General features: G+C 38.7%; 1 protein-coding gene across 1 annotated transcript in view; it reads right to left on the reverse strand.

Annotated features, from left to right (window-relative positions):
- The window catches only part of Fundc1 (FUN14 domain containing 1), a 29,431-nt gene extending 15,332 nt beyond the window's left edge, over nucleotides 1-14,099 (reverse strand). Inside the window, exons 1-3 of the mRNA XM_042683649.1 lie at nucleotides 13,962-14,099; nucleotides 12,995-13,151; nucleotides 8,461-8,536 (exon numbers count right to left, since the gene is read on the reverse strand). Of these exons, the coding sequence (XP_042539583.1) occupies nucleotides 8,461-8,536; nucleotides 12,995-13,151; nucleotides 13,962-13,989 (261 nt within the window). The 5' untranslated portion in view covers nucleotides 13,990-14,099. The remainder of the gene's footprint in view (nucleotides 1-8,460; nucleotides 8,537-12,994; nucleotides 13,152-13,961) is intronic.
- Between the last annotated feature and the right edge of the window lie 264 nt (nucleotides 14,100-14,363).

Here is a 14,363-nt window from a genome sequence, read left to right on the forward strand (position 1 = left end):
AACTAAGCTAGAAAGACAACCAACTAATTGGGAAAAAATATTTACCAGCAATATATCAGACAAGGGGTTAACATCCTGTATATACAGGGAATTCAAGAAACTAATCCCTCCCAAACCTAACAAACCAATTACTAAATGGGCAAGGGAACTAAAGAGGGACTTCTCAAATGAAGAAATAAAAATGGCAAAGAAACACATGAGGAAATGTTCGTCATCCCTGGTGGTGAAGGAAATGCAAATAAAGACAACCCTGAGATACCACCTTACCCCAGTCAGAATGTCCCACATCCACAAATCAGCCAATGACAAATGCTGGAGGGGATGTGGAGAAAGAGGAACCCTATTACACTGCTGGTGGGAATGTACACTTATACAACCACTTTGGAAAGCAGTCTGGAGGGTCCTTAGAAAGCTAAAGATTGACCTCCCTTACGACCCAGTCATACCACTTCTAGGCATCTACCCTGAACAACAGGAACCAATATACAAGGACACGTGCACCTCCATGTTTATTGCAGCACTGTTCACAATAGCTAGGATATGGAAACAACCTAGATGCCCCACCACAGATGAATGGATCCAAAAATTGTAGTATCTATACACAATGGAATATTATGCAGCCATTAGAAATGACAAAATAATGGCATTTGCAGGGAAATGGATGGAGCTAGAAGGAATCATGTTGAGCGAGGTAAGTCAAGAACGAAGAGACAAACGGTACATGGTCTCCCTCATAAGTGGATGCTAAATCCAAAATGTTAGGTGATACGACAAAACTAACAGGACTTAAGAAACAAAGAACTCCCGCTCATCTGGTTGAACCACTACTAAATATCCCCATGCTGCTGATCACAAATATGGTATATAACATGTGAACACTGTTATATATTACAGACTGTGGTAGACAATTTGCTCCAGGGAAGTTAGAATGAACTTGTGACTTTGAAATTATGTAGTCACTTAATCACAATCAAAAAAAAAAAAAGAACCTCGGGGAAGGGAGGGAGGGAGGGGATGGTAGGGGGAAAACAATGGAGGGGGTAACAATGTTCAAGAGGAAGTGTACTCATTACCTCACTCATGTAACTGTAACCCTCTGTATAGTATCTTTACAATAAAAAAAAAATAAAATAAAATAAAATAAAATTTAAAAAAAGAAAATATGCTTAGCATGCTGGAGGTCCCGAGTCCTATTGTCAGCACCATAAAAAGTTTAAAAGACTGTATGTGAAAAATAAGGCTAGGAGCTGGGAGCTGGTGGCTCATGCAAATAATCCTAGCTACTCAGGAAGCTGAGATTTGAGAATCCGGTTTGAAGTCAGCCCATGTCTGTGAGACTCTCATCTCAAATCAGCTACCAAAAAAACTGGAAGTAGAGCTGTGGCTTAAGTGGCAGAGAACTAGTCTTGAGCAAATAAGATTAGGGACAGTGTTCAAGCCCTTAGTTCAAGTTCCAGGATGGACACAGACAAAGGGACGGACGGACACACACACACACACACACACACACACACACACACACACACACACACACACACACACACACACACACACACACACACACACACACACACACACACACAGGCTAAGCTTTCAGACAAAGATTCCTGTCTGCTTGAAAGCTATAAACAGGTAAACTGGGCTTTCTGCTAGTGAGGGTCAGACAAAGATTCCTGTCTGCTTGAAAGCTATAAACAGGCAAACTGGGCTTTCTGCTAGTGACCCTAACCTTAGGTGATCTAACTGGATTATGAGATGGGGAAAACTTCTCCATCCCCAATTCTTTATCTTTAGGTAATTTTCCTTGTACTATTCAAATTTCTTGGAGAATGTAAAGTCCCATCACACATCTATAGCTTTCTACCCATTTTCTTAAATGTCCTTTTCTTAAATAAAAACAATCAAGGATCAAGCTGCATGGAGGAAGGTCTTTACCATAAAAACCTAGAGACCAAAGAGAACAATGAAGGGAAGAGGGAGGAGAGGCTGAAGCTCAGTGATAGAGCACTAGCATATTCCACATCCCAGATAGGATTCCCAGTGCCACAAAAGTGGAGCTAAGGCTCAAGTGGTAGAGTACCAATCTTGAATAGAAAAGCTAAGGAGAGCTCAAAGCACCAGTACCAAAAAAATACACCCCCCCCAAAAAAAATAGAACAAAACAGAAAAACAAAACTTGCATAGGAAGAAGTCTAAACACTAAACAAAAGTTGAAGATATAGTTCAGTGGCAAAGCACTTGCCTAGTAGGTACAAGGGTTTGAGTAAAATTAATATTTTCTCACTGATGAGCGGAGATTACACACACACACACACACACACACACACACACACACACACACACACACACACACACACATACACAGTGTGGCTCAAGTGGCTCCAGCTTTGGGGGAAAGAAAAGCCAAGGAAGAATTTGAGGCTCTGAGTTCAAGCCCCAGTACTCTCTTCCCATCCTCACCCCCCAAATTGTATAATGTGTTAGTCAGGCACACATATGTGTGTGTGAGCGTGCACATATATGTGTATGTGTACACACACACACACACACACAACTGAAAGAGCTCCCAAATTGGAATAATTTAAGAAATAATATATTGGATCATAACCCAGAGTATAAAATGAAAATCCACAGGTTCATACTAATAAGAATAAAAATTAACAAATGGAAAAAAGACAAAGTTTGAGAAAGATTTTTAAAACATTTCTATTTTCTGCTGAAGTCTTGTTCTGTTCCCTGGTACATCTTGAACTCCTGCCTTAGTCTGTCTAGCTGAGACTACAGGTGTTTGCTGTACCTCTACCCATTTGTAAATAATTTATATAGCTACTCTGCCCTCAAGGAGACATACTATATCAATCCTCCTTGAGTATGGGTTGTAATAGTTCCCTTCTAAGAATGTAGTATGGAGAGGAAAAACATTTTTGAAAAAAGAAGGAAAACCCCAGCTGATACCTTCATATTGGGCTAAAGGGGGTGTAATAGAAACATATTTTCTAGAAGTATCTGACAATCAAAGGCCTTCAACATGGACATTTTACTTTGTCTCAGAGAAATGTGCAAAGATGTAAATAGTGGCAAACACTGCAGTAGCAGTGTTGTTTGCAAAACTAAAAATTAAATTGCTAGCTAAACATAGATGCTAAGAATTCATGCAAGATAGACCATTTGGATCAACACTACAGATGTGCAATCTACAAAGGTAATCACTTCAAACCAGCATCTGATAATTTAAGGAAAACTTTTCAGCCTCAGTCATTATTTAAGAATCTATCTTCAATTAAAATTAGAGAAGACACACAACCATACTATTTCTCCTCAATTTCCTAGTCTAAGGACATGCAATTAAGGTGGTTTCCAGAGATGCTAGTGCTCTACTTATTATATGATACATTTATAAAGGTCTGATTGAAGGGACTATCTGCTAGCCACAGCATTGCTTAAAATGATGGGTTGGAAAAGAGTAAGTCGCATATAATAAATGTGTTCTATTGCTGCAATCTCAAAAAAAGAAAGAGAGGAGGAGGAGCAGCAGCAGCAACAGCAGCTGTTCATGGAAATTAAGAATCTAAGTGAAGGGGCTGAGAGAAGATGAGGGATATACGTAGTTCACTGCTAGAGCACTTGCCTAGCATGTATGAGGCCCGAATTTAATCCCGAGCACTACCAAAAAAAAAAAAAAAAAAAAAAAACTAAACTAAAACTGACTAAATAAAGAAAAGAACAGAACTGGAAAATTCATTAAGAAAGTAAACATGCTGGGAACCAGTGATCCCAGCTACTGGGGAGACTGAGATCTGAGAATCAAGGTTCGAAGCCAGCCAGGGCAGAAAAGGCTGTAAGACTCCTATCTCCAATAAACTACTCAGAAAAATCCAGAAGTGGAGCTGTGGCTCAAGTAGTAGAGTGCTAGCCTTGAGCACAAAGAGGCTCAGGGACAGTGCCCTGAGAGAGAGGGGGGAGAGGGAGTGAGAGAGAAAGAGGGAGAAGGAGAGGGAGAGGGAGAGAGAGAGAGAGAAAAACAGAAACAGAGAGAAACAGAGAGAGGGGGGGGAGAGAACTTGAAGAAATCTCCCAAATTGGAAAGAAAATAATTAGATGGTATCCAGAAGATCTATGTTAATAGGAAGGAACAACAGAAAAAGAAAAAAAAAAAGATGAGAAAATACCAATAGGCTCATACTTATAATCCTAACTACTCAAAAGAGTGAGATCTGAAGATAATGGTTTGGAGCTAGGCTAGGTAGGAGAGACTTATCTTTAATAAACCACCAAAAAAGTGAAAACATGAGCTACTCAAGTGGTAGAGCACTAGCCTTAAGCAAAAAGAACCCAGGGGCAGTGCCCAGGCCTTGAATTCAAGCCTCAGGACCAGCACCAAAAAAAAAAAAGTTTAGGAAATCATTAACTGTATCAAAAACTTTCCCAAATGGTACAGAATCATGAAGTTTACTGCACATTGTTCAATAACTAGGCCCATCACAAGGCACATGGGTATGAAAAATCAGAACAATGGAGACAAGGAAATCCTATAAGCTTTACTAGGAGCAGAGCTGGGGGTGGGGGGAGGTGCACACACAGAAAGGTTCACAACCTAAGTACTACTTTACTTTAGACTTTTAACAGCAACACTGGAAGTCAGAAAAAAATGGACCAATATCTAAACCCAGCTAAACCACTATTCAGATGTGAGAGGAAAACAAAGAAACTCAGATATGCCAAGTCTCAAAAAGCACATCAGAAAGTACACTTCCTGTGTTCATTTCCTCCAGAAGTTACTGAAAGATATGTCCCATCAAAACAAGAGGATACACCAAAAAGACATATGATAATGGAAATGGAAAAGATTCAAGACAAAAGCAAAGGACATAGGCAAAATGATATTGAAGAGAGACCCCAGGATAAGAGCTATATACTAGGCTTAGACAACAAGCAGGCAAAAGAGTTTGAGGCACATTTGTCAAGAATATTAAACTGACAGACTATCTGATACATAGGCTCAAAAGAAAAGATTTAGTCAACTACTATTCTACAGAAATAATTCCCCCCCCCCCAGTCAGGCACACAAAAAGAAATAATCACAGATAGGTGCCATGGGTGCACATCTATAATCCTAAAATGTTTGGGAGGTTGAGAAAAGGTGGATCATGGTTCAATGACAGCTAGAGCAGAAAAGTTCCTGAGATCCCTTTTCAACCAGCACACCAACCAGACCAACATTGGGGCACTGAGGCATACTGTTATCCCAGCTTTGTGGAGGCTGAGAATAGGAGGACTGTAGTTCCAACCAGGTTAAACAGAAAAGTCACTGAGGCTATGTCTCAGTGGATGATGATGGATGGGCCTGGTGGTACACACTTGGGTAGGAAGCAAGACCCTATCTCAAAAATAATCAGTGCAAAAAACTCAAGGAAGTTTGGGTCATCCGTAGAATGCCTGCCTAATAAGCAAAAGGCCATGAGTTCAAATCCCAGTACTTCTAAATGGATGGATGAATGAATGAAATAATCTCAAAATTTCTAATAGAAATAATGGCCCAAACCTTCTCAAACATAAAGACATAAGAGACTCAATGTACTCCAGGTAATGATCTTACACAATTAATACCCATGATGGGGCAGGGTGGGGCAGTGGAAGAGGCAGAATACATTCAGGTGTTTAAGATGGGAGTGTGTTCAGAGAATAAAACAGTTCAACAAATGATAGCTAAATCCTCATATTCCATACAAGTAAGCCAATAGTAACTAAAACTGAAAGATCAAGAAATGTAAAACTTTCAAAAACACCCAAAAGTTTTATGCTATTTTTTCTGTGTGTGTGCTGGAACTTGAACTCTGTGCCTGGGTGCTATTCCTGAGCATTTTGCTCAAGGTGAGAGCTTGAGCCACAGTGCCACTTTCAGGTTTTTACTAATTGAAGAAGAGTCACATGGACTTTCCTGTCTGGGCTGGCTTTGAACCTCAATCCTCAGATCTCAGTCTCCTGAGTAGCTTAGGATTATAGCTGTGAGCCACTGACAACTAGTTGTCTATTTTTTTTAAGTAAAGTGAAGCAGTGGGAGTGGAAAAGAAATAAAATTCTGTAGCTGGTTATAATCAATTAGTTGTAAATGCTACTGCATTCAGACCAGCCATAATAAGTATCTATTGGAAAACAGTATCATTATTAGAAAAAAGCTTTATGTCTTAAGTACAGCAACAGTTATAGTTACATCTTAAGTAAAAGTTATAAAAATATAGAAGTGGACCTGAGGAATATTAGGCAATTAGTCTAAAAGCCATTTATTCCTTTACTTCCTCTTTCAGATGCCTCCTACTGAGTTCTCAAGGCAAATGGCATTTGGGGGGAAAATGGTTTGGTGTTGACAAGGCCTATGTTATTTGCCTTGTAGACTTCCACAAACACATGGATGAATGTGGAAAAGTAGGAAGTGGCAACGATAAAACATTGTTTTGAATGGCACACAGTGAGTGGACTGAAACAAACTTTTGAACAACTAACATGCAGAGGAGATTAAAATGCACAATTCTCAAAATAAATAAATAAAATAAAATATCTAATTGTCTCTATTCTATGAACATTTTAGGAAGCTCTTTCTCAATCCAGTACCTTCTTGCCCTGAACAAAAATGACAACTGAGTTTTCACAACAATGATAGAAATAAATATGTTCTTAATTCTATACAAAGTCAAAATCAGCTTAAGAAAAATTCTCTTCTGTATAAACTGGCATATTCATCCAAAGGACTAAATTTAGATGTTAATCATATTCTTTTTCTACCTCTTACCACAGGAAATAAGTAATTATGCCTAATACTGTCACTAATAGAAAAAAATACATCATTTAAACAGCTGCTTAGTAGATAATTCAAAGTAAGTGCTTAACACATATAAATCCTGTCTCTTTGAACTTAAGGCAACTATACTGGTTATTACAGGATCAATGGCTTAGGTACCAAAGCCAGATTTTGGTTGCTATGAACATCAATCATTTTTAAAATCTAGTATAACTGACAGTTCTCTGCATTTTAAAATAGTTGCTAACGTTTATTCCCTGAGACTTTCAATTTGGGGATTTACTATATTTGATCTCCAGAGAATGATATTTTGGGGAAAATATATACCAAACAGACATGAATGCTGGATAATATCCTGATAAACATCCTCTAATAGCAAGGCATTTCTAGACCTTAAAGGAAGATGAACAAAACTAAAATTTTAATCCACCTGCCTCAGAAATAGGATTATAGCTTTTTAAAACCAAAGTTTCTACTTTCTATATTATTATGTTAAGCAAGCATCCTTCCACTTGAGCCACACCCCAGCCTTTCTATATTATTGTGGTTCTTTAGTTCTGTTAGACTGATTTGTTTTTGTTCATTTTGTTTGTTTGAGACACAGTCTAGATTGCTTAGCAGGCTGGCCTTGAACTCTTGATCCTTTTGCCTTATCCTCCCAAGTGCTGGGCTTATAGGTGTGTCTTGCCATTCCTGCTTTGATTTTTGTTTTGTTTTGTTTTCAAATATATGTTACAGTTTGCTAAGAGCGGCTTCCTCTGGGATAAAAACTGCATAACTAGGAATAGGCAAAAAAAAACTTTTGAATTTTGTACACACTAATTATAAATATAGGTTTAAAATAGAATGAACAGTATATATTTTAAAGATTATTTATTTGCATACATTTATTAGTTGTACAAGGGAGATTTCATTACGTCTTCTTATATGCATCCAATATACCATATACCCCACCCCCTCTATCACTCTCCTTTATTCCCTTCCCTCATTCTTAAAACAATATCAACTGGCTTCACTATTCTATTTTCATACATGAATAAAAGTACTTCAACCATATTTGTCCTCATTCACCTCTGTTGACCCTCTTTCCTCTTGCTGGCAACTGTCCTACAACAGAGACTGTTTTACTTTCCTATTATTCACTTTTTTCACTTTTTACTGTGTCTTTGTTATACAAAAGCATTTCACCATAGTATTTCACTATGAAATAATAGAATATATTATTGATATATATGAAATAATAGAATATATTATTATTTACTCAGATTAATCCCCTCTATTGTTATTTTCCTGCACCCTTTACCCTCATATTATTCAACAGCTTTCAGTAAGATCCCTTATCCCATGTACAAATTGATAATATGTACATAATACATGTGTATTACATTATATATAAAATATATACATATTGTAACCATGAATATATCTACATGATATATTTTAATATTATTCATACTCATCATTTTTTCACAGCTGATCGTTTCCACAAGACTCCTATTTTACAGGATGAGTAGGTTTGATTATTGGTGAAATGTTCATTCTGCTAGGGAGATGGTCAAGGGAAATTAGGAAAAGTAACCAGGCCTAAAATGACTAACCTTGACATTCTCAGTCCCCAAGGGCTATCTATATAAGCAGAGGAAATATATAAAGCTCGATCCTACCTGAAGGAGAAGAAAGCCCCCACCTACTGCAGTTGCTGCAAGTTTCCCAACCTTCTGGAACAAAAATCCTGCACACCTTTAATGGAAGAAAAAACAAAAGATGAGAACATTAATTATGTACTAAACCCTCCTCCATCTACTTTTTATTGCTTCCTAATAAAATCTAAATGTCTTCCCATTTCTTTTGATTATGCCTCTTGCCTGCTTAGCAACGTTTAATATTTCTCTATACTCATACAAGCTAGTCAAAAATGAACAACTGAAAGAATAAGGTTCTAGAATTATTCATTTCTAAAGTTAGTAAGATATTCAAGCTTCCATGAATGTATCCACTCAATGAAACACTAATCATAAGATAATGAAGAACGGCTGGGAAGGTGGCTCAGTGGTAGAGCGCTTGCCTTGCATGCCTGAGGCCCTGGGTTCGATTCCTCAGCACCACATAAGCAAAAAGAAAAAAGCTGGAAGTGGCGCTGTGGCTCAAGTGGTAGAGCGCTAGCCTTGAGCTGAAGAGCTGAGGGACAGCGCCCAGGCCCAGAGTTCAGGCCCCATGACTGGACCAAAAAAAAAAGAGAGAAGAATTCATGGTATAAATTAAGCTAAAAAAGGCACAACCTACAATGTCTGAGATTTATTGCAAAATAAGGGATGGAAAGAAAAGGAGGATTTATAGGAAAAGAGTGGTCACTGAATCTGAATAATGAGTACTTAGAGGTTCATTGTGTTCCTTTTTCTCTATTTCTGTAAACTGAAAGTTCCCATAATAAATTATTTGTTTTGTTTCACTTAATACAGTCAAAATGTTCTGTAAACCTGGAAGACAGCCACTATACTCAAGCCTACTTTACCTCAGTGTTCAAGTAAGTCATCATTTTAGCTTGAGCTATTAATCTTCATGATTTTAGGGCTGTCTAGCTCTGCCTGTCAAAAGCTTTCCTACCCTTTAAGGTTTGATGCAGTTCCAGTTTACTGACTACAATTCAGCCCATTTTTCTCATAGCCTCCTTATCTATTTTTATATTTAGCCTATTTTGTCTCATTTATAGATCTTATAGAGTTAGTGTTTCATCTATAGTTTTACAGAGTTAAGTGTTTCCCCAAATTCATGTCCTTTCTGGGATTTCAAAAATGTAACCTGGAAACAGAGCCACTGTAGATGTAATTAGTTACGATGAGGTCATACTGGAAAAGGGTAGGTCCTTAATCCACTATGAGTCACCTCTCAAAGAGACACAAACACACAAAGGGAAAAGGACAATGTGGTAAGAACAAAGGGAAAGAGATTAGAGTGGCCATACTGAAAGAATGCCAAGGATGGCAGGCAACTACCAGAAGCTAGGAAATAAACATGAGATTTTTTTTTCTCACTAAATGTCCAAGAAAGAACCAATCCTTCTGATAGCTTGATTTCAGACTTCTACCCTCCAGAAATGTGAAAGAACAAGTTTCTGTTATTTTAACCTACACAATTTGTAATACTTTATTATTACATCCCTAAGAAACTAACATCTTCCTACATGAAAAATTTCTTTCTCTTCTTCCCTAGTACTGGGGCTTGCACTAAGGGCTTCTGCTTGTGAGACCAGCACTTGAACCACACTTCCAAATCCTTTTTGCTTTATTTTCCAGGCCAGGTCTCTCATGTTTTGCCCACTATGGCCTGGTGCTGTCCTCCTACTACTTAAACTTCCTCGGTCATTAGGATGACAGGTGCATGCCACCATCCCCAGTTTTTTGTTGAGATGGAGTGTGGTTAGCTTGTTGCTCAGGATGGCCTCAAACTGATCTTCATCTCCCAGGTAGGATTGCAGGCATGAGTCACCATACCCTGCCAAAAATAACATTTCAAATTATATGATGGGCTTATCCTGTACTCAAAACTACATATTCCAAGTGGTCAAAAGTAAAATATCATCTTTCCAGCTAAAAACTGCTAAAGTTCCAGTTTATAAGTGATAGTACCATTCCCCAAGCTGGCCACTCACATCCATCACAGCCTCTTCTGGCATCATCCTGAGTACAACTGAATGCAAAGTTCCATGACTTAACTCTAAAATGTTACCTGACTCTTTCCTCTATTCTTATGGGAACATTATCTTGTAAACAGGTTGGCTTCCACTACCTTTCTCTAGACCACTATACAGGCACAAGAACTAGTCCTCATAGTCACCATGGCTTTTAACAACCACCCATCTTGATATTAGTTTTAAATTTTAAAAATTGTTTATTGTTTGCCAGACATTGGCGGCTCATGCCTGTAATCCTAGCTACTCAGAGACTGACATCTGAGGATCACAAAAGCTAGCCAGGGCAGCAAAGTCCATGTGACTCTCATCTCCAATTAACCACCAAAAAGCTGTAAGTGAAAGTGGAAGTGTCTCAAGTGTTAGAGAGCTAGCTTTGAGAAAGCTCAGGGATAGTAACCGGGTCCTGAGTTTAAGCTTCAGGACTAGCACGCATGCACGCGTACGCACGCGCGCGCGCACACACACGCACACACACGCACACACACACACACACACACACACACACACACACACACACACAAATTATAATCTTCAAGTAGTTGTATAGAGGGAATTCAATTCAACATGTCAGTTTATGAGTACAATGCATTTTGATCAATGCTGATCAACGTTAACCCTTTCATAATTCTCTCCTATCTACCCTAATCTCACCATTGCCTCAACTTTCCTAGTTCCATTTTCACATATATGCCTTAAATAGGCTGCATTCACCCATCTTTCCTTTCTCCATTTCTTAAGTTCTTATGATCAAACACCTTTAGTTAATCTACAGCTAAATACAATTTCTGAGCCTCTCAGTCATGTCTTGACTCGCTAACTACATTAATACCTACTAAAATTTCCATTAATAAATATATTACAATATTAGTTTTATACCTTGAGAATCCAAAAATGTACTACACTGAATCTACATTACAGAACAAGTCATTACAACCAATCACTTGTATAACATTAGTGTCCTATTACATAGCTTCTGGGTTGATATCTGTATATAACCCAAATGTATATATTACTATCAAGAACATGTCTGTTTCAAGGACTTAACAAGCTTGTGCATTCATTGCCTGTTGGTTTTAGTCACCAAGATGAACCTATTAACTTCTCTGCTGCTGTCTCTTTGCTTTCTAAGCAAACTCAATTACAGGGCTTCTTACCAGATTTAGTCTATAAGGAGAAAGTATTCAATGATCTGACAATTCTATTTCTCAATTGTCAATACCTTTTAATATTCAGCTTTTGGCTCTATTAACCATGCACCAAATTATGAGCTTATTTAAGCAGAGAGCCATACTCCAAATTACAGGGAAAATGACACAATCAGCTTATAATGAACTGTTTGATTAAACAGGCCCTCACCAGAAATCTCTCTTCAATTTTCAGGCTTTTTTTTTCATAAAGAAGTGTTAATTAGTACACATCACAAAGAAATACCGCATCCCTGTGCCACAATATCTTCACAATGGGTGTTTCTATCATAAAGTGGCCTTTACAAAAAAGGCATAAAGGAGTGTACCATTATTCCAAAATGCAAGGAAAATACAAGTCAAAAATTTTAACCTAAATATACTAAATGGAAATATTCACCCTAGATGAATTGAACTTAAAATGTAAAGAAAAAAAGACTATTCACAAGTTAAACACCTTAACTTCAAAAAATTCTTGGCATTAACATTTTCAAAAGGATCCAATTTGTTTCTGCCCCTCATTACCTTACTAATTTTTTATTCCAAAAATCATAGGAATTGAACCACAGTAATAACCATGAAATAATGTGATTTATCTGTTTGATTAGTATTTATTATTCCTTAATGTATTCCACAATATTATTGCACAATAAGCAATCAGTCTATTGTTACCAACACAAAGCCAATGTTCTCAATTCTTAAAACTTTATCATAATCTGAACCAGCCCACAAAACATAACAGAATCAGTTGTAGTTATCAATATGCTTTTTTTTTTCTTTTGCAGTTACCAGGGTTTGAACTTAGGGCCTCTCACTTGCTAGGCCAATGCTCTACTAAGTGTGCCATGCCTGCAGCCCATCATTAGTAATTTTTCCTGAAGTTTACAGTACTCTCTCTACAGGATAGACAATTCCAGGGACCAGGTTTGCTGTGGGAGTTTCTGACAGGTTTACTCAGTTGCTAGCACAAATGGTAAGTAAAAATTGATGTTCAGTACTCTCATATTTCTTCCCATCTTCTATCAGTGAAACAAATATAGTACATTTGCTGGGCCTGAGAAAAGGAAGACTATCTAAGAATTCAATGAGGAGTAAGGAAGGAAGAGTGACTCTGGTGGACAAAGAGGAAGAAGATCAGAATTCAACAGGGAGTCCCAGATCACACTAATTATATCATAGGGAAAAGCTCAAAGTAGGACTCTCCTATAACTAATAGTATAGATCACTGAACATGCACAGGGACCCTAGCCCATTTACAAAACGTTGTCAGCTTCCTAATGAAACAGATGAAAAATACATGGAAAAAAAAAATGCTGTTCTCACCAGCCAGTCACGCCACCAGTTACAATCTGGGTAGCTACTGAGTATTTTTCTACCATAGGTCCCGAACTGTGGCCAAACACTCGATTCCACCAGTGGTGCCTTCTTGCATACTCAGTTAAATCCAACACTTCGTATGAGTCGTCATCACTCTCATAGTCTTCAAAATACAAAATGGAAAAAATTAATCGAGTCAATCTACAGTCAGAAATATGTATACACATATATGTATCGATACGTATAGATATATATGTATCGATACATATGTCAAATATGTATCGATACATATATATATATATGTATCGATACATATATATCTATACGTATCGATACATATGTGTGTTTATATATGATATATATGTACGTCAAAATTCACTTTCTACTGTTACTTTTGGCCTACATCTGAAAATGCTCATATGGGAATTAATGAATGTGTTTAACTCAACTCCTGAGACCAGGGGCTTGAATAAGGGGCCTAGCAATAATAACCCCATTTCCTAGCCAAAAGCCCAGGGAAGGCCTTGGGGACATGGAGACCTGGTCAGTTGCGTTACCCGGCTATGACAGGTCACCCTTGACCACCAGGATTAAGGCAGGAAGATTCTTTTCATCAGTGGAGGCGGGGAGGGGGGGGGTCCTCCGGAAGAGGTCAAAACCAACCCACTGAGGGGAAATCACTTTAGAGTGGGAGTTTGAAAAAAAAAAACGGAAAAAAAAAATCTAAGAACTCAAAAAAAAAAAAAAAAAAGCCGTTTGAAAATGAAGATTAAGAGCCAGGGACGAGGTAGGGCAAGGCTGTGTTGGGGGAGGGGGATCGCTTTCAGCTTGAGTTCCGCGAAAGGTAGGGTGACTAGTACAAAAGGGGTGCTCAAAACAGAGCCAGCCCCAGGAACCCTGGAGCAAAGGGAGGAAGCAAGGTCGAGAGCTGTGAGCCGCGTCCCAGATACGACTTTGGGCCCCGGCCGCTCACCTTGGGGAGGGGGGTTCCGGGACGCCATGATACCGCCGGCGGCCAGTTCGGGGTGGTTCCCGCCCGCCCTCCTTAACTCGGCACTTTAAGGGCCGCTCTAGGCCGAGAAATCTATGGTCGTTTTTTCTTTGCTCCTCCTCCTTCTCTTCAGCTAGGCTATCACCGCCCACTTCGTTCTGCGCAGGATTTTCCACGCCGCTCAAGATTTTCCGCGCAGGCGCACTTCTCGGGGTTGGGGGTGGGATAGCCAACTCGCCGCCTGCGTTGGCTTATGGGAGTTGTAGTCCGATGCCCTTTTGACTTGTGACCAAAGTGTGTTCCCAGCCCCCTTAGAATTTCCATAACCATAATTTTATTTTGTTAAAGAGCCTCGGGGCTGCAGGAACGGATGGAGGGGCGGCA

Source organism: Dipodomys spectabilis, unplaced genomic scaffold (genome assembly GCF_019054845.1).
Source record: "Dipodomys spectabilis isolate Male_0828 unplaced genomic scaffold, ASM1905484v1 ptg000082l, whole genome shotgun sequence".
Taxonomy (NCBI): Eukaryota; Metazoa; Chordata; class Mammalia; order Rodentia; family Heteromyidae; genus Dipodomys; species Dipodomys spectabilis.